Source organism: Podarcis gaigeae, assembly GCF_964106915.1.
Source record: "Podarcis gaigeae genome assembly, chromosome: 7".
In the NCBI taxonomy this organism is placed as follows: domain Eukaryota; kingdom Metazoa; phylum Chordata; class Lepidosauria; order Squamata; family Lacertidae; genus Podarcis; species Podarcis gaigeae.
The window spans coordinates 39,458,629-39,482,973 of record NC_139683.1 but is presented as its reverse complement, the minus strand read 5'-3'; the positions used below and the strand labels follow the sequence as shown (position 1 = coordinate 39,482,973).

General features: G+C 37.8%; 1 protein-coding gene across 4 annotated transcripts in view; it reads right to left on the bottom strand.

The window, feature by feature from the left end:
* Positions 1-248: 248 nt before the first annotated feature.
* The window catches only part of RB1CC1 (RB1 inducible coiled-coil 1), a 46,184-nt gene continuing 22,087 nt past the window's right edge, over positions 249-24,345 (bottom strand). For 3 of the 4 annotated variants that reach the window (XM_083747524.1, XM_083747525.1, XM_083747526.1), the window contains exons 14-24: positions 24,073-24,199; positions 20,097-22,003; positions 13,650-13,803; positions 12,739-12,847; positions 12,402-12,642; positions 11,057-11,111; positions 8,744-8,791; positions 5,325-5,383; positions 3,908-4,044; positions 2,375-2,445; positions 249-1,468 (exon numbers count right to left, since the gene is read on the bottom strand). In XM_083747524.1, coding sequence (XP_083603650.1) covers positions 1,391-1,468; positions 2,375-2,445; positions 3,908-4,044; positions 5,325-5,383; positions 8,744-8,791; positions 11,057-11,111; positions 12,402-12,642; positions 12,739-12,847; positions 13,650-13,803; positions 20,097-22,003; positions 24,073-24,199 — 2,986 coding nt within the window. In that variant the 3' untranslated portion in view covers positions 249-1,390. The remainder of the gene's footprint in view (positions 1,469-2,374; positions 2,446-3,907; positions 4,045-5,324; positions 5,384-8,743; positions 8,792-11,056; positions 11,112-12,401; positions 12,643-12,738; positions 12,848-13,649; positions 13,804-20,096; positions 22,004-24,072; positions 24,200-24,345) is intronic. The other variant, XM_083747527.1, reaches the window with a different exon arrangement.

Sequence of the window (24,345 nt, the reverse complement as noted above, 5' to 3'; positions counted from 1 at the left end):
ATTTTACTTCTGTGTGGTGAGAAGAAAAAGTGCAGTAATGTGTATTTTTGTCATCAAGTGTCTATTTATAGTGCCCCTATATCCAGACCAAAGAGCTCAGGGTTACATACAGTTCACAAGATTTCCAGACGTTTTGAAACTCTTGGACATTAAATGTAGACTGAATTCTACAATTATTCTTCTATGGAATTACAAAGAAGAGTTAGGAAGATACTGTGCATGAAGAAAAATGGTTAGAACAAACACTATTTTGCCTTGTCCCAAGCAATTTATTTGAACCATTTTACTTAGATGTTTTGCTGTGCAAACATGAACTCTCATTAGAATTATGAGCTTTGCCATACACTGAAAGTTTCAGAATGCTGTTTCTTTTGAAATAATACAGGCATTTTATATTCATACAAATTATCTTATACATTTAAATTTAAAATTTACAAGAACAGTCTTGGATAGAACTGTCGTACCACACGGGCATTTAAAAAGCATGCAGACCATTTAGACATTTACAGGTTCAAATCTTTATTGTTTGAAAATTCTACGTGTCTTTTACAATACAATAATTTGTTACTTCAATGACCTTTTCATAGTTAATGTACAATGGATTCTTTTTTTCCTGAACCTCAGCCATGAAATATAATTTTATCAATATGATTTTTCTAAATAGATTAATACAAGACTTCTCTGTGGATTGGGAAGGTTCATGTGCTTCTTTTAAATACAAGAGCACATCTGCTTCCCTTCAAAATTCTGTGATCAATCCTTTGAAAAAGCTTTACCTATTGCTGTTTCATATCAGTCCAACATTTTTCTTCTCTCTCTCTTCTATTAAAGGGCTTTGTAACACCAGTTGCAATAGTTACCTTTTCATCTACTGAGGCAAACTCATGTTGAAGAAACTTATGATTATCTGCATGCAATGAACACTCCTCTTTAAATAACTGATGAATTTATACATATTATAAAGAATCTGTTAAAGAGTGCAAGTATTTTGATAATGTTTTCACAAAAGGTCATATGCTGGTAATAATGGTAGCTAACATTTAACACCTAATAGGAACTAATGTATATTTAACAGGCTATTAGCATGGCTAGTAAATAAGCCATGATATGTAAGATTTGCCCTTTCAGAAAATGAACTCATTTGGTCCACACTTCTAAAGTTATCCAGGTAAAAAAAATTGGAACAGTTAGGCCAGACGTTGTGATGAAATCCTTGTTTCTAAAATGTAACACATTAAAAAGGAAGAAGGGAGGGGCGACAGTATTACATTGTGGAGCATTGTCATGGGACCTCAGTATAAAAAGATGATGGCCTGCTACTTGGGAGTGGTGAATGAGCACTGAAGGCCCAGGCCAGAAAAAAATGGTGATGAGGAGTTTCCATCATGTGTTATACTTTCTTGTTCCATGGCACTGCTTTTACTCTGTAGAATTTTGTACCCAAAGGAACTTTAAATCTGTTTTGTGCCTAAGCAAAAACAAAAACACACATATACAAGTAATTATTTGAAATATACCAGAGCTAGTCAGAAGACGCTACTTTTTCATCTCACTTCTTTGCAGACATGGTTGAGCTGGCAGCTGCATGGCCTCCCCCCACCCCAGCCCATAATCACAACTTGTTTTATTCACAATAATGGCTCACTAATTCATGCAAGCACAATAACACTAGCTAAATATAAATCAAGCGTCCTTTGACAAGCTCAGTATCTTTAAGGTGAAAATGGTCAAATATGCAGAAATTCTCTGTGAATGGGCAATGCAACTAAATCTACCCAATTTAACAGAATAAGATATTTAATGTACATTAAGTGAAACTGAATCTCCTTTTGAGGTAAATTACTATTTCACCATCTAGTGGGCTATGGGTAAAACAATAATTTTGTGACACCTCAAAGCACTTGCTTCTTGATTAGCTATTGGCAGCAGCTCAGCAAATTACTGAAGTACTTGCCCCAAGATATTTAAAAGTATTTCATAGTTAGCCAAGCTTTTAGACTTAAGAAGTTGATTCAGAGCACTTTCATAAAAAATAGTAGTGTTGATGGCTATGATATGTGAGGGATGAATTAAAAAGCTAACAATTACTTTATTTTTCTGTGTATAAGACTAGGTTTTTTCCCTAAAAAATAATGTCAAAAATTAGGGGGCGTCTTATACATAGATACATCTCCCCCCCATTTTCTTAAATCTGAGTCCCCCAAAATAGAGGACATCTTACAGACAGAAAAATATGGTACTTTAAATATTACTCCTACAACTGAGTTTAAAACAGAGTTATGAGTAAGAATGAGGGTAAAGTTCCCTCTTAACTAAAAGGAACTCTTGCAAATATTTTCAATGAGCCATGCTGAAACTGAATATCTATCCTTACCTTTTTTGCCTGACAATATTCCTTTTCCATCACTTTTCCCAACACCCAAGGTCTTCGAGATGCTCCTGAAGCTGGAAGGAGAATATTTATTACTTGTGGCATGATATTATCCAAACTACTTTAGGCACAAAATTGTCCATGGCCATTTATCTAGCAGGCACATTATAATCTTAATTTTAATTATCTGATGGAATAAAAAACTTCCATATACAAAATGTTACCTCAAATTGGTACAATATTCTAAACTCATAATCTTGCATTTGAATTTGAAAAAGCGTATACTAGCAAAAATGTGTATAGTGGCATATTGTCATCTTTTAGCGACATACAGTGGTACCTCTGGATACGAATGGGATCCGTTCTGGATCCCCGTTTGCATCCTGAAGCGAAAGCAACCCGGGTCTGCAGGTTGCAATTCGCTGCTTCCGCGCATGCGCGTGACGTCATTGACCGTCTGGGCATGTGCAAGTGGTGAAACCTGGAAGTAACGCGTTCCATTACTTCCGGGTCGCCGCGGAGCGCAACCCGAAAGCGCTCAACCTGAAGCATATTTAACCTGAGGTATGACTGTACTGACAAAAGAAATTAGTTTATTGTATGGTGCGTAAGAGGGATCTACTCTCACCAAGGAGCAATAGAAGATAAAAGCAGGCAGACAGCTCACCTTCATCTCTGCTACACTTCAGTTGCCCAATCCAGCACCATAGGAAACTTCCTTAGGCAACTTTAAAGCTACATGGACATTAATTAGTGGGGCATACTTTGATTCTTCATCTTTTTCATGCCACCTCCCCATAGCTGTCAACTTTCCCCTCTTTTTAAGGAAATTCCCTTATTCTGAATAGGATTCCTCGCAAGAAAAGGGAAAAGTTGACAGCTATGCAGCTTTCTCAAATCCACCCACCCACAGATATTGCTTCCCTACTACTCATTAGAGAAGCAAAGCATTAAACCTCCATCCTCAATGCTGCTCAACTAATCTGCACAGAACACTTAAGTAGCAGGAGAAAAAAGACAGCGGCTACACCCTCATTCTCCCACTGCTCAGTTCATCAGCAGGAGAGGACACCACAAGCTGCATAAAATTAAAACAGTGGGCTGGACGTAGTATGCAGCAAGGGATTGCCCACCTCTGTACTACAGATAGAAACAAAGGGTATGTTTCTTGGTACATCTGCATAATGGCTGGCAAATGTGCACATTGCCCAGAAAATGTAAAAAATGCAGTTAGGTTGTGTACAATGCCCCACTCAAATACCTTTGGAGATAATGCATGGAAAATATATGTACAAAATACTATCAACTTGTAAGCATTCAATAAGTCCTGCTGGAAAATGTGCACAATTCCCTCTTCATGTTTACATTTTTCATAAGATGTGGGAATCATGCACTAGCCAGCGGTTATATATATACTGGCCCCAACACGTATATGTAATACAAGCATTCACATGTTCAAACATAAATTTTAAGCAGATTATTGCAAGACTGAATATTTAAATACAAGAACATTCTCTCCAGAGTTATGACACTTACCACACTCACCTGGTTTGAGATCCAGTGCAGCAAGAGATTCTGAGTGTAAGAAATACAAAGTTGGGCTAACAGTAAATAATACATAGTTGTCGTGACGTTCATCCAAAATAATGAGAACCAAATCGCCAACCTGAAAACTGGATAAAAAATACAAGGCTCAGAAGAAAAGCAGCACAATTGTATTTTTGTTTACTCAGGGGAAAGCCCTACTAAGTTCAGTGGGCTTCCTCCTAGGAAAGGGACCACAAGATTGCAGCCTGAGTCATTATGCCCTTTACACACTTTGGTGCCGTGATATGCTTTTGAGGCATTATGCAGTTTTTGCTTTCACCAGCTAGGTATGGACATGTTGCCAGAATCGGGGACTGTTGTGTTGAACCAAAGGCGAAATGTTCTGGAAGACACTGTCTTGGTAGTCAAGATAACCCCAAACTAATTGGCAGTTGTTGCACGAATGAGCTCATAGATGTTTATATTCACTTGCTTTGATATATGCTAACTGGCTTGCTTTGATGCTGTGCTTATCTGTGGGCTCTGGACTCTAGGGCCAGAGAAGGGAGAAGCTTTGGACAGTTGCCACCTATGGCCTCACTGGCCAGGTGTGATGGGAGGTTCTGGGTAAACTTACGTATGTTGCTTTGTGCATAAAGGATATATACATGTCTCCTTGGGAGCGAACAAGCCACCTCCTTACTGTGATGTCCATCCCACTTTTGTAAAGGCTGGAAGACCTGGCAGGCTGGTTGGCTGCAAGTGCCCATCTTTTTTAAAATAAAGCACTAGAACTGGTCACTGGCATTTTTGACATCCTTCTTCGGTATCCCTGCATCTGACCAGTCCCATAAGCCCTCCTTTGAGCCAGTGGATCAGGACAACTTTATAAAACAAACTGCATCCCATTAGGCGTTTCTATATGACTTTGTAAAACAAAAGTACATATGTAGTGGGCTGTTGTTCTAAAAAATACAGCCAGTACTGTGCAGTAGGTAGTATCAGAGTAGAAGTGGGAAGACATGTTCAAATCCTCACTTTCAGTTGCACAGTTGTGTGGGGGGAACCTCTACAGGAGAGTACTCCCTTAAGGATGCAGACCAGTATCTCTTGAATGACATCAACCAGGTTTTTTGTATTTGGCAGTTTAATTCTAGGATATTATCTATCCCAACACAAACAATGCATTTTTTCAAAAGGACACCCAGGGTGGGGTGGGGCAATTAGATGCTTGCCTAAACCAATAGGAACAATTAAATAAACCAAGGCAGAGAATTGACTCACTCAAATAGCTTTTCAGATATACTGTTTTCAGTCTGCACTCAATTAGAGCTTTAAAAAGCATTTACCAGAGGAGGAATTTTTTAAAAAAGAATTCAATAAAACAGAAAAAAAATCCTTGACCATTATCAACACCCATACTTACTCTCTGATTGCAATTTTCTCAGAATGTCTTAGAGACACCGAAGACATGCTTTGAGACATCTGCAAAAATGAGACAGCATTATTATTATCCTTTTCTGAAGGGTTTCTGCAACATATTCTGGCTATAGGGTCAATATTGTATGATATTTCTATTACCACTTATTAGACTGCCTAGGGACACACCAGACACCAGTGAAGGCATAGCCGGAGTGCTCTTTAACCAATAGCCTGGATGCAAAACTGGTTCACTCTTCACAGGCTATTTTTGACAGATGAGTGGGGCCACAAAGATTCCTACCAAAAGCACATCTTGCATTGGTGCTAGATTTTTTTGCAGGGATCAGCTACACTCAGGAGTTCCAACTGGGAGTCTGCATATGGTGATGATCACCAGCTACTGAATAGCTGGTACTGTACTGACCTGCCACTGTGAAACTCAATTTTAAAAAGGAAGGCAATGAGGACAGAGGCTCAGTAATGAAACAAAAATGTGTGAATGCACTGGGATGGTGGTGGCAGCAGCAGCAAGTTCCTTTTTACTATTACTTGTATGAGAAAGAGTGTGATGGGAAGGTTGTGACAAGGTTTCTGTGTGAGGATGTGTGTGGCAGTAGGGCATGTATGTGCACACACAAACATGAATGTAAGCACGCAGTCCTCAACTTACTGCCAATCCTGCCTACAGCCCCTTGGGGTCAAAAAGGTTGCTCACCCCTGTTGTTTGGGCTTGGAGTGAGTACTTCACTCTGAGTCAAACGGGCAAGAATATAACAAGAGTCCTGCTGTATCAAACCAAAGATCCAACTAGCTTGATATGCTGTTCTCACCAGATGCCTATGAAAAGACTGCAAGCAGGACTATTCCCCACACACCAAAAGGGAAAGGAAGACCTTCAGAAGCTGACCAAATTATGCTCAGCATTCACATCGCTACCAAGAGCATGGACACTTACATCAAATACTGAAACCCATATTCAATGATGCATCAAAATCATTTCCACACAATATAAAAGTTATCTTAAAAGTATAATTTTTCCAAGGAGCATTCTGTGCACAACCATTTCAAAGAAACGAACAAAAAGTAATGGGGGGGGGGAATCACCTCTTTTATATTGTAAAAATCTTTCATGGCATTTCCAGGTCCAACCACCATCAATAAGTTTATTAACATGCTTTCTTATTTCATCATAATTTTAAACAAGGCTTTTAAAAACTATGTGCCCCATCACCAGATCTGGCCTTAAGTCTCAGTATATAAAATAATTACTTTTATCATCTGTTTCCTCTGTTAGGCTTTTCTCTTCAACATATTGGCCTGAATCCAAAGATCTACATGCTCGACAGGGCTATTAAGAGGCAACCAATTTGTGTTCTGCTATGTTGACAGTGTAACTTTTTGTCCATATGGAACATAAAAGCTGAATATATACGCCTTTGTCCGGTCACCCCACACCTTTTAGAATCTTTCCTTTATTTTATGACATTTAAACTCAGGGTTTTTCATAGTCTCGGTCACAAAAATGACATGTTCCAGTGACTCTAGATGAAAGAGGTCTGTTTCCTTACTGCACCTCGTAGATACTAAGAGGATCCTAAAATAACTCTCAATCAATGGAAAACTGAACATAAATCCTTGCTCTCACAGTACATCCGAGCTGAGAGAATGTACTTCACATCTCTTCTTTATGATGACGTAAATGAAAGGAAGCATTTGCTGATAAAATCTTGGGAGTATCAAGAAAAAATGCAGTCATGCTCTTGGCTGCTACATTAGTTGCTTCAAAACCAAGTAGCAGCTATAATTACCCATGGACTGGCAAAAACTAGCTTTAGATTATTCGTGCTTACTTGTGAAATAATTAAGTTACTGTTTTCCCCTTGTGAAACTTCTGTTACTGACAAAAAACGGTCTTTAAATCATACATCCAACTGCCAAATGCTCTCTTGTAGCTTTGTTAGTGTTCAGCTGAACACAATATAAGATATATTAGACTTCAACACGAGGGGGAAAAGGAAAGTTTGCCATTAAATGAAAGTTTGGCTACAAACTTTTAGAAGCAAGTTATTTAAATCAGTGAGACGTACTTTTCAAGTAAAAATGGATAGGATTACGTAGGATGGTAGTCAACTCAATAACTGCACTCACACAAGGATTACCATTGGGATGTTTACTGTAGTACTATGTTGGATCCAACCAATAGTATTTTAGAATGCCAGTGAAAAATACCTCCAGTGAAAACTACTTTTTACTGCATTTCAACATCATTATTATGCAAAACTATTACAGTATCACTGATTCTTAGTTTCAAAGTAATTAGAAACCTATAATATTTCTATTCCTATGAAGTGGTTACAAAATCTCATTAAAGAAACCAGGCAAGACTCCAGCTTGCCTGCTGAATATTCTCTGTTTTGCAGAGCCTTTGGGGATGCATCAATAGCAGGGATAGCCAATGTGGTTTCCTCCTGATTTTGCTGGACTATCATTTCCATCAGTACCCGGCAACATGGCTGACTGACTACAACACCCATCATCCCTGACCGACTACATCTGGAGGGTGCTTATGCAGGTTACTCGTTCTAAGGCATGTTTTCTATACTCCCGGCACTCCTTGATGGCTGTACACTGTGGGGAAGTTCAGCAATGAGGGACAAGCTTTCCTGAAATAATCTTTAATCAAGAATGATTTAATCAATTGATCAATCAAGTCTACTGCCAACCACCCCTAAATGTACACCACTGCATACCAAGTCAAAGTCCTTTACACAAATCACAAACAGAAACATAAATAAATCTAATAAACACTTGTAGTGCTGCAATACCAGCAGCTTTCATGAGTGCTATGAGTTCCAGAACCCCATGTAGCCACATCTCTCCTGTTATGACATCATGCTTCTAGACTAATGCATCACAATTCTAGATCATACATCTTAGACTAGATCAGCTCCTAGCAACTCCCATGGAACTGCTTCTGGCAAGGCTGTTCCTCACTATATATTGCTAGCTTTATATTCAAGCAATACACACACACACACACACACACACACACAAACATACATATGAATAATTTTCCTTGTTTCTTTGAAAAACTACTCCCATCCTCAAATTCTGAAATGTCTTAGATTTTTTTTAAAAAAGAGAGAGAAATCAAATAAACAAAAATAAAATTTTTAAAAAGGAATATTTGCTCTCCCCACCACTTTGAAAGTATTGGTTTAATTATTATTTTTTACTCCTCAACAGTTTTCTTGGGCCTCTCAATTACAAGGATCATCACATCCAAATGTAGCCTGGCTTAACGCTGTATTATAAAGGCATACCCTCTTGAGTTAAGTCTCATTGCCACAAGCCAAGAGTGGCAAAAACCTACATGTTTAACCACATTTGTTTTCTAAACACATAATTTTGTTATATGCTTACCAATCTTTGATTAAGCCTCTTATTTTCCTCCTCTTTCAACTGCAACGTCTATAAAACAGCATAACACAAACCTTTCAACATTTTGTTTAAATATAGTTTTACATATATTAGTTTTATAACTTCATATGCATGTTTTCAATATTTTAAGACTGCAATTCTATACTTATGTGGGAGAGGATGGCTCATTTATCTCAGTGCGACTTAAAGTCTGAGTAAACAGGTTTAGGGTTGTGTTGCTAGAGGCTCTGTTTTTTAAAAACACTACAGATGTAAGTGTGTGTGTGTGTGTGCAGTTAAGTGTATAACCCACACTTATTTATTGTGCCATGTACTTTAGTGGGTTTGAATATGTTTCAGATCAGATTGGCCTACTGGAACAGAAATTCATACCAGCTGTGCCATCTATTAAGTATGAACTCAAATAATGATGTTCATAGCTGAATCATTTTTCTTCCGAGTAGTTACATAACTTGGAAATTCAGCTTTGATTTCATGAAAGTTAAATTTTCTCTCATTGGCTAGCAAAGAAGTCATACAATCATAGAGTTGGAAGAGATCACAAGGGCCATCGAGTCCAACCCCCTGCCAAGCAGGAAACACCATCAGAGCACTCCTGACATATGGTTGTCAAGCCTCTGCTTAAAGACCTCCAAAGAAGGAGACTCCACCATATTCCTTGGCAGCAAATTCCACTAACAGCTCTTACTGTCAGGAAGTTCTCTTACTGTCAGGAAGTTCTAGAAGACAGAAGAAATTCTCAAAGCTTTGATACTGTTAAATTAATTTGGCCCATGGTGTCCGAGCTTCTAAGATACGTCCCAACTGCAATTTATGACCTGCAGTCTGACGGCAGGGGAGGAATTTGAAAACAGTCATCTCTATAGATGAGCTCTCCCACCATCACCACACCAGCTTTGACTGGAGGTGGGTGAGATCCAAGTATTCATCTTCCCTTTTTTACTGGCATATGGCTGGGTAGGCGAGATCTGTATTACAAGTTTAAAAACCAGTCAACACATCTACAACCAGTCGTTATTTGACATCTTTTTAACTACAGGTGTTAGGGATTAAACCTGAGGCTTTCTGGATACAAATCATGTGTTACATCCCTGCTTTTTCTCAGTAACCTATGAAATGTGTATTAATTGGAAAGCCAAAGGAACCACAATAATTCCTATGTTTCTAGTTTTAACAGGAATCAGTTTAAATGTCCTAATATGAAAGGGTAGTATTGACTCTGATCTAATAGTTCTAAGCACCTAAAATGAGGAAATGCTTTCAGTCATCCAGCAGCAGTAACAGTTGTGTTACTACTCAGTAATTCTTAAAAAGATGTTTGTCAAAGTAAAACTATGGAACTCACTTGATTTAAGAATGGGACAATGAATTTACATTAGTTAAGAATTAACAGGATAATTAACTTACAGATCTTACAGATTACATATAACACAGTAACAGGTTTGCTCAATAAACAGCAAACATGGTAGCAAGGTAGGCTTGTGCAAAAAACAAAAACACAACAGGCTCCTATGAGCAAAGGTCATGCTGCTGTGAGCAGATCTCTGGCTGACCAGGATCCACATGTGCAAACAAGTGCTGCACATGCAGTTCCTGGGCTGGATTCTCTGTATCTTGCACTTCGAACTGCACACACAGTTTTTGTCAGTGCTTTGGGAACTGTTCGTGCTATGTCAAATAGCAACTCAGGCTCATCATGCATCCAAAATAGAATTCAGCGTCATTAAAGCTGCTATGTATGACTCTGGATAGGACCAATGGATGAATTTGTCTTTCTTCCAAATAAGCATCTTCAAGTATCTTAAAAGCAGAGGGTTGAAGGGTGGCATCCAATGCACTCACTCCATTAACACAAGGATATAAGCTTGCGCAATGGAACTCTCTCCTCTGCCAGAGTACAACCCACACCCCCTTCCCAAATCTGGGATAAACTCCCAGAACAGATTTAGGGTGGAGGGGAGTAGAGTTCCATTGTGCTAGTGTAAACACTTGCACTAAGGGAAGAAGTCGCTTAGCACTACATTAGATATAGATAGCCCTTACAAACATTCTTACAACAACCTGAAATCACAGGCAAATGTTCCCTAAATAACCAGTAGCGGTATGCATAAGAAAAAAGGCAATCACAGTGGACGAGAAGAAGTTAGGACTTTTGCTTTTGTTAGCTCCCATGTGGTTCCAGCCCACCTTATTTCAGCAAATGTATGACAATACATTAATACATGAAGCTGAACACACAGGTTCCTAATCTCTCTTGAAGGCAATAAATAGGTAACCAGAGCAAAAACTACTCACTTTTTCTAACATCATTATCCTCTGTTTTTCCTCTGACAAAATCTGCACATTTTCACTAAAAATAAAATAAGAAATGGTTAACAAGATGCGCAGCTTCATTAATAGGAAAATATGTCAAATAGAGGGTTTTAGTAGATTAATATGTCACAAGAAAATGATGATAAGCCATATTATATTCATCTTGACATGATACATTGTGTCTCCAGTGTATCTAACACGCTGTATATTCCCCACTCCTAAATAGCAGGTGACAAAAAGAACGAGGAATCCAGGCAGATTAATTAATCACAATACCTTGGAAAACATGCATGGTATTTCTATTGTGCTCTTTTGGATTTTCAAAGGCAGTTCGGCAACCATTTCTGAGGTGAGAGAGTCTTTATACCAGGTGAGTTCTCTTTTTAGTTTTCACATGATAACACAGTTCAGTGAAAACACCTCCATGTGCTAATTTAGTAGGGCTGTGTCCAGAAGAAATATTCTGGACCTTCCTGGTTGGTTTGAAGAGGGGGTTGCTTTGGGTCAGTGGCTTGTACTGACTTGATGTTTCACTCTGGATCCAAGACATAGGGTAAAAACCAACAATTCCTATGACATCTACAGTATAGTCTAAATTTTCATTTTTTTTATACAGAATTGTATATTTATAGGCACCGTAGTCACTTCTGAGGGAATGAAGCTCTCAGATTTTGGACGCTTTAAAGTCTGAGGTGTTTTTGTTTTCTAAAAAGAGGCCCAATGATTTCCTATGTACTTTTGCAAACAATTTCCATGAACATGACCAAAAAAAAAAAAAAAAAGAGAGGAAAAGGTGCCAGTATATGGCGCCTGCAAAAATTGTAGAAGGATGGTGGATGGGTTAGAGTTATGAATAAAGAAAATTATTTGAGACATTTAAAAAAGAATATTGTTTTCTGTTCAAATTTCCACCAGTCACATGCTGCCAAAGCCGAACAAGGTGTAGATGGATGTGTTTTATCCCTCACAGCAAAATAAACACTGTAACTGGAAGTAAATGGAGAGTGCCGATAACCAAAGAAATAAAGATGTCATTCACAGAACTATATACTCCTCTCTCTGTCTGCCTAGTGTTTTCCCATTCCTGAAGAGCTTGGAGGAGATGTAAAAATGTATCAAATCAGATCAAAATATAAATACAAATTCCCTCAATAATTCCAGGTTGTCCGAAAGCCTTGCACCCACAGCCTATTCACCTCAGATTTGAGTTGCTTCACATGACAGCGGAGGGGGGGGCATTTTCAAACATTTCAAATAAGAATAAAAAATTCAAAACAATGCCTACTGACATTCAGATACATATCTATTTCAAGATTTGTGTACTAACTTTACAGCCATCATGCTTGTTTCCAGCGTGGAATCCATTTTTCCTTCTTCTGTGGTATCTGACGTTAATCGCTCAGTTTCTGCTGTAAAATCAGCTGCACAAGCTCCGGGAGGTTCTGAAGGAGGAGGTAAACAGGCTGGTGGAACAAAATTGCTACTTCTCAGCTTATTAACCTCTTCTTCAAGTTTCTTCTTCTCTTCGAGTAAACAGGCTCGGTCTTCAGAAAGACTTTCAATCAGATCTGAGCAAAAGGCAGCCAACAAGTAATATTCAACATTCTGATATTCTGCAGAGCAATTAATTGGATTCAAACTACACGTACAAAACATTTGCTTACCCTTATCCCTTTCTTGCTGCTGTATTATTGCTTTTAATTTGTCACTAAGATCATTTATTATGTTCTCCTTTTTCATTTTTTCTCTTGTTAGAACAGTGTTAAACGTCGTCTGAAAATACAGAATCAGCATTATTTTAAGCAATACAATGTACATATACATGACATGAAAAAAATAAATAGGTACTGTAACTTTTCAATCTCTGAAGAGGCTACAACGTACCAGCTTTGGCCTCCTCCCTCAGCAGCCATCTATCAGAAGCCATTCCATCAGGTACAGGAGAGGGAGAGAGGTAAGACTGAAAGACTGGGAACTTTTGGCTCTGCTTCTTCGTATCTTTCAGTTCCAGCTTGCTTTCCCCACCTCCTTCCCCGTTCCTTTTCTTTTTTGTGCTATACCTCATTAAAACTGTGAGCCTGCAGGGACTGTCAAAATTTGTAAGCTGCTTTGTGAGCCTTCTTTGACTAAGCAGGGTAAAAATGCTTTTTGGAAATAATAATAGTGATTGATTGATTTTACTTTTTAGAAGCATAAGCCCAGAATGCATCCAATTTTGATGTTCTCCAAGCTGCTCATGTCTCCTTGTGCCAGCATCTTTCAGATGTAGTGGCAAAATTGCCAATCATGCAATAGAAGTTGTTTGGAACCCCAGTGAAAACTCCACTCAAATGAACAGGGATTGTATAAGAACAAGCAGTGGCTGCATGTGACATGTCAGAAAACCAGTACTAGTCTGAAATGCTAGGCAATAATCTCTTTGCAAGCTAAAGGCATAAGGAAACAATCAAAAGATCCTGGAATTCTGAGGAATGAGAATTTCTAAGAAGGCTGTGAAAAACAAATGAGCTCCCAGTTACTTTAAAGCATCCTCAGAAGTGTATCTAATCTGAAATCTTGAAACAGCCTCGTCTACCTGCTGTTCTGCAGTGAGTGATGTCCGAATGTTTTGCATTTCCTCATTTTTTCTTTTCTCATGTTCTTCAAGCTGCTCCAAAAACTTCACTTTTTCTTCCTGAAGTTTTTCTTGAAGTTCTGCTACTAAGCTTGATGCAGATGATTCAACCGAACTAGGAAAAGGAAAACATTGAAAATTTAAATGACCAGCCCAGGATAGTACGAACAAACTACAAAGGGAAACCTTAAACCTCAATATCACTTTATCTGGTGTTTCCCTGGCTAAGAAATTCAAAATTCTGACTAGTCAAGGGGAAACATTCCTGATAAATGTATGAAAAAGAAGCAAGATTCTTAGCGCACGGTGTGTTCACCTTCTTTTGCTTGACTTTGCAGGAGAAAGTTCAGATGTTGTGCAAATAATCGGTGTGTTCATGGAAAGATAGGAGACTAAAAAAATAACATCTAAAAATGAAACTAAATCTTGGTTATAGGAGGAACAATAAATTTAGTTTTGATCTAAACTTGCATTAATCCCTATATTACAGTATAATGGGATTGCAAAGATGGAATTCACTATTGAGCAATTTGCTGCTCTAAAGTCAGAGAAATTCAAGAGTTAATAGTTGTCTAAATATATCCTACTACAATAGCAGGCAGGGGAGCCTTTGTGAATCAGGTACACCACCAGCATTATTCAAATGCAAAATAATCCAGCTACAGACACGTTATACAGTGGTCTTGACATGCCACATAGGAAGCACAATGTATATTCTTGTTTTAATAAAGAGATGAGAAAAACTCTGTAAGAAATGGATCTGCTTCTAATACTGTCTTTCTTGAATATTCTCCAAGATTCATTTCTCATATGTTAAGACAGCTAAATTATTCTACTTTTAAAGCAACGTATTAAGCAAGTCATTTCAATTACACAGTAAAAACTCTCAGCTTACTGAGATGATAGTGTGGAAACACTTCAGTCCGGTATTACACAATTCCCATGTAATTCAACAAACTCAACTCATGAAAATTACATTTAGAATTTTAAATATGATAAAAGAACTTGGCACTAAGCACATTATGTCTTGATGTAGCCATGCCTCACAAACTGGCTTGATCCCCAACAACTGAAAATGTATTATTTTTGCTTTTAAAACTTTGGTACCAATGAATCCCTTCCACAATCCCCTGAGAATATAATAAAGCTCGATTTAAAAAAACCCAAGTTCTATAATCTACAAAATAAGGCTGCAGCTCTGTGTTTATTTCCAGATAAGAAACAAAATCCATGTGCCTCCCCTTTCTCCTAATTCCAGGACTTCTGCCAAGGTTACTTTCAAAGAACCTCAGCCTAGCGTTATATTCAAACGAGGAATCCTGGTTAAAAATAAACCCTGCCCTTCGTCCAGCATGCATAGTTCCTTTCCGTCCTCATAACAACTCTGTGAAGGTATGTCAGACGGACTCAAGATCTGCCAGTGATCTTGGAACCGGCCTCCTTTCAGTCCTAATCTTACTCTCTAACCAAACAATGGCTCACCACTGTTTGCTTCTAGTGCTTAGCACACCCAGTTGCAGACATGAGAGAAACTGGAAGCTGTATTGTCCCACCACATTCCCACCTGTCCCTCCTCCTCTAGGCATTCCTGCACCCAACTATATATACGTATGCTCAGATAGGTTAGTCTTTACCTGAACAGTTGCCTGAGCCTGGCTTCTTCTCTTCTTGCTCTATTTGTCCCCAACAACAGCCTTGGACTATTTCTACAGAGTACAATGCTTTAACCTTCTAAACAAAGTATTCCAAGGGTTTCCTGGTGATGTTAGTCCCTGATCTTGTTGGTGCACATCCTTGTGGATAGGACAAATAATCTTTTCCTCTGGCCAAGAGGAGTGGTGAGCAGACAGATACTCAAGGATCTTTGCCATGGGGGCACTGGATCCACTCAACCATGCCCCAAAAGCTTTGGGTTGCCTTTATCCCTAGCAAGCACCCCAGATTACTCCTGCATCAAGTGGTCTAAAGTTGTGTACTCTTGGAATGCAGCCGAAGAACAGAGAGTTATCTCCCCCCCCCCCCGAGTAAAAGAGAATATAGATATATACAGATTTATATAAAATAAAATCTCCCTTGCATCTATCCTATCCCCCTGACTCTGAACTCGCTCTTTGCTGATTAAAAGGCATGGGGTTGCCCATGTGCAGGGAGAACAAGACATTTTCATATCTCCCCCTCCCCCCCCCCGCCAACCACCACTTTGTGTCTATACAGAGGATGACTGCATAAAATTTCACCCTAGATGGAAAAGCTGGCTCAACTACTAACAAGATCACTGAAGAAAGTTCCTGTGGCAGTCCATGGCCCAGACTGCACTATGTGAAAAGTTCCACACAAAGAGAAAAATGCAGGCTGACAAAGAAAATCATTATGTCTGACTTGACCTGCATGTAACAGTTTTGAGTAGATAATGTTTTGGATTGCTAGTTTGTTGTTGTTGCTGCTGCTGTGGTTTTAAAAAAGCTTTACTTCATTAACCCATAATACTTTAATTTACACGGCCAAAAAGACTTACATTGTCAACAGAAAAAACTTAAATCCATACCAAAACCAACATAAAGTACATATAAAGTATTAGCTAAAGAACCTTGAAAACAACTAAGTAGTTGATCATTAATAAAGCTACCTTAGACTTACTTTTCATTATTCATGTTGAACAAACTATTGACTCATGGAAGAAAATACTTTGAGTGGAGATGGAGGAAGTCAAAGTCTAGCTAGCTGAGTAGGTCAGAGTTGTTGGGCTAATAATGTCAAGGTTGTGAGTGCAGGGTCCATACGAGTTGGGTGGGGTGGATGGAAGCCTGTGAGATTTTCTTTGGAGTAGAATACATTGCCCACCTGTGCTGGACTGGGTTACACTTTTCCTTACGGCACATTTTGTAGCTTTGGAGTGCTGTAAGATCTGCCACCTACTTAACAGCCTGTGACATCTGTGGTACAAAGTACCTGAGGCTGCTGCACAGTTTTGTGGGTTGTCCAGATACCACTGAATTGTAAGATTTTCTATGAAAATTAGGGTAATCTGCATTTTAAAAAACAAAGTATGCCCTAGGTATATGATCTAATTTTGCATTGGTGGATGTGTGGGTTGGTTTTTTTTTTTGTATTTCATAAACAAAGCTAAAAAATGAAACTGCCAAGCTTGTCTAATATTTATTTTCAATTGGCATCAATTCATTGTTAATAAGCAACTTACAAAACAGGCATTTTTTGCCATGGAAAAATACCCACCCCACATCACTAGTGTTGTGAGTGGCAGGAGTCATTGGTGGACAAAGACTGGGTAATTCAAGCTCTAATATCATCCAGTGTGTAAACTACAAGGTGTTGTACATGTGGCTGCCTCTGAAGACTACTTGGAGGATCTCAACTATTCCAAAATAGATCACCAAGACCATTGAGAAGAATAGATTTCTTTGGTTTAAACTAGTTTCCCTAGCTCAATTTAAAAAAACCACAACAATGCTGACTTAACCTATAAAGCCACACACGGCTTGTAGTCTGAGGAATAGCCTGATCGCATGTGAACATGTTCACTCATTAATATTTTCCTCCAAAGCCCTTCTCTCTATTCCCCCATTAATAAAAAACTGAAAAGCAGTCGGTGGTATCGCATTCGGCTGTGTGGGTCATCTGTTTAAAGAAAAAAACAGTTGAGTTTTCCACTAAGCTAGTAGAAGCCCCTTGTATGAGCCAAAACAGCTTCTTGGATTTGTAGCCCATGTTTTTACTCATTGCAAGCAACTTCTTCTGTCCAGAGAAACTTGGCTGGAAAAACACACACCTATGCATACACTTCTGTTTCTTCTTCTCCTTCTTTCACTGCCGCCACCCCCCGCCCCCGGCCCACATAATAACCATGCTACTAGTGATCACGTGCTGGAAGATCAGCATGCCTGGATTTAGACCCTCAACATCCCCACACCCTAGGTAATCAACTTTAACAAGCCTGATTACTACTTACAGACATATATGTAATTGCTCTTCTATATGCTATCTAATGAAGCGGACAACAGAAGAGCTCTTTCAGTTGCAAGTAAGCAATTGTACACAGTGCTTTCAAATTTCCTGAGGAATGCCGCTTCAGGCATGAGCACTGCATGTATTCAATGCATGAGCATAAATGTCTAATTTATATACATCACAAAGGGCATAACAGCCATAAAATAAATATAGGACATCATTAGACTGCATAATTTTTAACAACGTATCTTCACTACTGAAAATTAGTCATTATAACAAGCATAAATACTTAGCTCGATATCACATCACATTTGAAGATGGCCCATGGTATTTCATTTGAGGAAAAGAACATAGGTCATATGTACAAAGAACCTGTTTAGAACATAATTTTACTTCAGGCTACTTCTGAACTGTAGAAGTGAATACATTTGCCAGATTTTCAGCAGCATCTTAAGTTTTTCAAATATCTGGGTTTTGTTTTGGTTGTGACATTGTGGTGTCCAGTGATCTTCGTAAAGTCACTTCAGGCCTCCCAGAAATAAAATATCAGCTGCTCCACTAATCACTTTACTTATAGAAAAGCTGAAACAGTTACCACTATTATTTTGCTACTATATGCTTCAAAAGGTAGGAAATGAAGCCTGAAGTATTTTTGGTAAACAGGTATCTAATTCTGGAAAAGACTGTTATTGGGTTCCTTGAATGCAAATTATGCACACTATGAACGTTCTTAGAATCTTATGTTCCAATTTTAACACTGTTCAGTACTTAGAACTGTGCTTAGGTAAACAAACGTATTTTTGTGCCACTTTAAAGACTATTAATATTGCTGTTGTATTCGTTTTCATGAACCAGAGTCCGCCATCTGACTAACATGGCAACCCTTCAGGAACAGTTCACTGTATGGCTCTGTTAGAAGTAACGAGAAACCACAGCTTGTTGCTGAAAAATGGACTGTACTGAGGCTTGGGCTTCTACACTCTCCTCTCCCTACAATTTTCCATTTTAAAATAACAGTGGTTCCCTGTGACATCCAAACTCATATAAAGGTAGTTTGCTTAAATGACAGCTTGAGAAGCCACAGTTTAACCTTCGCTTATTTTCATTAACCAAAGTTTAAAACAAATTACAGTTCTTAAGAGTTCCGAAGATACTGTTTAAATTTAAACCAGAAGTTTTTGGTCTCCTTTTATGGGTAACAAGAGGGGTGGAGAGGGAGAAACAGGCCTATGTGGAGTGTTCAAATTCCATCCATAAATCAAAAGTTCAATTTCACTCTTGGATAGGGCAGCTTCAAAATCTTTTTTAAAAAACCTAATTCCTAAAAGATATCTAGGGAATAAATGAGTCCTGTGAATAGGAACAAAAACAAGTGCCATGGTTTTTAAGCAGCCCTATAGTTATATTTTAAGAGCACTTTTGTGTAGTATTTTGTCCCTGATAAACTGCCAGACTGATTTTTAAAAATTCCCCCATGCTGCTTTCCCATTAAAATCAAATTTTAAAAAGCCAGAATCTCAATTCATAAAACTCAGTGACTCTTAAAGCTATTTGTGCGCAGCCAGAAACATTGTTATGAATATCACTTTATGCTGTCAATGACTGATCTTAAAAAAACAGAATTATTCTTCCATCATTTAAGGAATTCAGTCTGCTCAGCTTGGACAGATGTATCACTTCCATCTGGCATTCAGTGCAAACTCCCCTTCATGATCAATAAACATTATGAGCTGGATCCAAAGGTTCCCTTTCACTATGGGGAGAATTCCTTTACTAGAAAAATGAGGGATTCTGCCCTATCAATCAAAAAGAATTTTGAATTTAGATGTGACAGTTTTAAAATAATGCACATTGAGCTTGATTAATGCTGCAAGATTGTGTGAAGGTGCTTCTCTTATCCAACAACTTTTCACCCTAGGGGAAAGGTAATTTTTAAATTCTTTCTTACACACAGCTTGTGTTTAACATAGGGACACCAATTTCATGGGGTGATTGATTGATTTAGGTCCACCTATCCATTGGAAGTTGAAAAAGAAAAAGAAAAAATCTACACCCAACAGAAAGATGTGAAAAGGAGGTTTGAATGAAGTCCTCAACTCAGGAGCCTGAACTATCTAAAAAGAAGCAGAAAAGCTCAGCATTTTTGGAATCACAATGTATACTTATTAGCTTGAATACAGAAGTTCAATAGAAAAAGAACTGCGTGCTCCTGAGCATAAGTCATGTAATGATGGAATTAGGGACTGGTTTGAACGAGGGGAAAGGATAAACATATCTAAGGAGACAAGATGCATCTGAGCAAGAGCAGGAACCATTAATCCAAGAATAGAGAAAACCTTCTATAGTTTGAGACTGCACTTACTCAACTGACTACAAATTATATTAAGCACTGTTGGTTTATTTTATTTCAAGCATTAGAGGGCAACTTAATTCATACAGTACCTCTGATTAACTTGCATCTCTAGTTGCTGGATTTTCCCCAAAAGTTCTTTTTCAACAGCTTCCCTTTGCAATTCAAATTCTTTAAGGGCATTTCGGACTGCATCTTCTTTTTCACAGTTGAGCTTTTGAACAAGCAGTTTCCTGTCCTGTTCATGGTTAGTTAATAGTAGCTCTTTTTCTTCTGCAAACTTACTGATAGTGGCTTCATATTTCTTTTGCTGTTCACACAATACCAAATTTTCTTCTTTTTGCTTTTCTAGGGCACTGACTTCCAATTCTAGCTTACCTTGCAACTCTGTTATTTGTTCTTCCAATCTTTTTTCTGCTTCAAGAGCTTGTTGGTGCAAAGAAGTTACTTTACTTAATTCAGTTCTAAGCAAATTTGTTTCTTCTTCATGCCTATCAATTAATTCTGAAATGCACTGATCTTTCTCAATTGTCATTAAAGTTCTTAGCTCTGCTAGACCCACCTGATATTCATCATTATTAATTTGTATTACATGGTTCAAATTATCAATCTGTTTTTTTAACGTTTCAGTTTCCTTGTCAATAAGACTTTTTAGATTATCTTGCTGTTGAGTTTTGTTTTCTTCTAAAAGTATTTTCATTTCATCTGTTTCTGCCTCTTTCAGTGCAAGTTCAACCTCTAATTTGCATCTTAAGTCAGACAGTTCAGAAACCTTGACCTTTAATTCCTCAATCTGTTGTTCTTTCTCATGGACATTTGCAGCATGAGTTTCTTGCATTTGTTCAAGTCGGAGTTTATTCTCCTTTTTCAACTCCTCTAAGCAATCATTGTGTTTAGCCATTAGTTCATCAAATTCTTGTGTATGTCTTTCCTGTAGATTGGATTCCAGTTCCTTTAAGTGATCTTGCTCCAAAGTCTGAAGTTCTGCTCTCAGAAGCTGCATTTTTTCATCGTTTTCAGTATGAAGTTTTTTCAAACTCTCCATCACCCTTTCACGTGACTCTCTTAGTTCTTTAATTTCACAACTCTGATTCTTCATTTGACTTTCCAATTCAAGCAATTTTTGCTCCTTTTCATTTTGTAAAAACACAACTGCTTCCTTTTCATTCTTTACTATTGCAAATTCATTATCTTTATCATGCAAAACATCTTCAAGACCTTTTAAGTCACCTTTTAATTTTGTGATCTTTTTTTTGTTCTCTTCACCATCTTCAACTAAAGTATTCATTTTGCTTTCATATTCCGTTTTTATCAATTGCAGCTCTTTCTGGTGTTTATCTTTTAGCGTTTTTTCAAGAGAAAATTTTACTTTTTCTATAATATTCTTTATTTCTATTGAAGTACATTTTAAAGAACTGGAAAGGTCACATTGTTCTTTTTCTACAAATGTTCTAAAATGACAAAGGTCTTCTTTTATGTTTATTAAATTTAACCGAGATTCCTCGGCAACATCTCTACATTTTTCCATATAAACATTTATAGCAGAATTTTCTAAAGCTTCCGCTTTTGCACATATATTTGTGTCTTGCATCCGCCTGCTGTCAATTGCATTAATGACTGAGGAATAGAGAGATTCCACCATCATTTCTGGACTTTGAGGATCACTTATCACATTCGGTGACGTTAGGTTTTCTTCTATTATGAACTCATTAACAGCTGACATAAAATCAGATTCTGGACTTTCTGCCAGTGAGTCCAAGTCTAATGACCCTTGCTTAAGGGCTTGTTCAATGCTTGGATGGGCAATCGTTTCAAAATCAAATGTATGAGCATCAATACTGTCTGGAGACAATTCTTCTAAAGGACCTGGGGGGCACACAGGAGGGCACAAAGGACCGTGAAGACTGAGTGGTGGAGGAGTTCTAGGAGAGGTAGCAATTGTTGTACTTTCCATCCTTGGTGTAGTGACAGACTGTGGTGAGGCTTGACTGTTGGAAGCCTAAAAGTATAAAACACAGGCCAGAGTTAAAATACTATCATTCCATAAACATAAACAATTCCTAAGACAGGCCTCGAGTGGGCTCCATACATGTGGCAGGATTTCACATTAGAGGAGGAGGAATTCATAAAACCATATGACATCGTACTGGCAGCTATAGGTAGCAGAAAGTAAAACCATGGTTAATCCAGGGCACACCAGCAAATCCGTACCCCAATCTCATTTGATGCATCTTCTGAAGCTGCCTCATTCTTGCATCCCATCAGAGTTCCTTTCATTCTGTTTCATTCATTTGTTCCTAGTTTAATTTCTCTCTCCCCCCCTCCACTTTTATATCATTTCAGAATATTTGAAATGGACAGTATTTTATCTGATAAAACATAAAGGAATTTCTAAACAACTTTTTTTCCTGCTTGCATGCTTTGGAGAAAATAACCCCCCTTCCAAGCTGTCCAAAAATAAATTGGTATGCTTATGCTCTAGTTCTGCGTATATGTGTGTGCATAGTATGCCGAAGTAAAATGGGAATTATTTTTACTTCCTTTCTAAAAAGGGCCTGGAAACTATATGCTTGTTGTACTAAAAACAAATGCTTTTATATGTATTGAGAACTAACATCAAAACCAGTGAGGTTTACTTCTGAGTAGACTTGTAGAAGACTAGGAATTCTAATCTGATGTAGCCATAATGCTATTTGTGGCAGGGCGGCCTTTATTCTGAATCAGTTAATTTAGAACATTTTTGTCTCTGGCTCTATCAACCACCAGCATGCAACCCACAACAAAGGTTGCCTGCTCCTGTGCTAGAACATTAATTATAACCAGTTTGCTACATAGTGTATGATAGAGGTCCTGAAATACTTGTCAGATGGTAAATTACATTACTCTGAATTACTGGGATTTGCCCGTTTACATGCATTTATGGAAGTACAATTTTATTTAATAAGTGAATCACATAACACAAAGATATGAATGAAATCTAGCCATGATCACTCTCTGTAATTTCTACCTTAGTTTCTTTCAAGCTGTATCTTCTTAAATTAATTGTTTATTCAGCTTTTATGCTGTGTTGACAAAACAAGGTGCAAAGACGGAGTTCAGAAAAAGCACACTATAACTAGTGGATTCTGCTTCAGTATCACATTTTCTTTCCATTCAATTAGTATTTTAAAGAAAAATATTTCCAGTATTAGCCATGCAAGCCTAATTTAGACTTGTAGCAAAATGCTTTCCAATTAATATCAATAGTAAATTCCCAAGAAAAAAAATATCCTGAGAAGCAGAAATATGAACAGAAGCAGCCCCTATAACAATGCACTGAAAAAGAACACCAAGATAAATATTTTACAAATTTTCTCCTTGATTTAAGTCTCTCCATATGTTACCTTTCTAAGAAGGGTGGTGTAATAAACAATCAAAGGACGGACCCCTGATGAGGTGACAAGCTCACGGATTTGCAACAGATGCTTTCAGAAATACATAACTGACACTTAACTATGTTTAAACCTGAAACGTTTTGTGATTAAGTATGTTACTTCAAATAAATGTTGTGAATAAGAGGTCCTAGGTATTTCAGAAACCCAACATTTAAGCACCACAAAATATCTTTGGAGGTTAGGGAAAGCAACTTTTAGCTGACTGTTCCAGTATGTCCAATAAGTTGTGTTAACTTTACAAAAAAATAGGAAAGCATTTAAAAAGGTCTGTTGTTTGGCAAAATGCCAAGATTCAAAGGATCGAACCCTCCTAGTTTTTCAATCAAAAATTTTAGGGCAGTTGATTGCGATATTATATAAAGTATGGACAATAAGCTGCCAACTGCAGGCAGTTTGCCTTCTTGTAGAGAGAAGATACACTCCACAAGAAACATCTACTGAAAGTTGAGTACTCTCAGGAAAGGCTGAAGAACTGAGAAGCAATTTTTTTTTGTTCTTGTTCACAAAATACATTTCTCAGAAATATTCCTCACCGATTCACTTCACAACTTAGTTAATTTCTAAGTAATTGTGTTTAGGATTGGTATTCAACAATCTACCCATATATAAAGTCACACATATAATACAATGGTACCTTTTGTTCATTCAGCAGATCTGTAATGGTCTGTGACATTTCATCCAAACTTTGTGCTGCTTTGACCAGATTATGTAGAGCAAGTACATGCTGGTGGAGAGGTTCGAAATCACAAAGTATAGGAACCCTTAAAAATACAGAGTAATTAACACAGATTACATTAAACAGATATTACCAGATTACAAATGTAAACTGCGTTTAAGAATATTTATTTATATATAAAAATATACCACTTAGCATATTCAAAATCTTTAAGTAGTTTAGCGGTCGTGG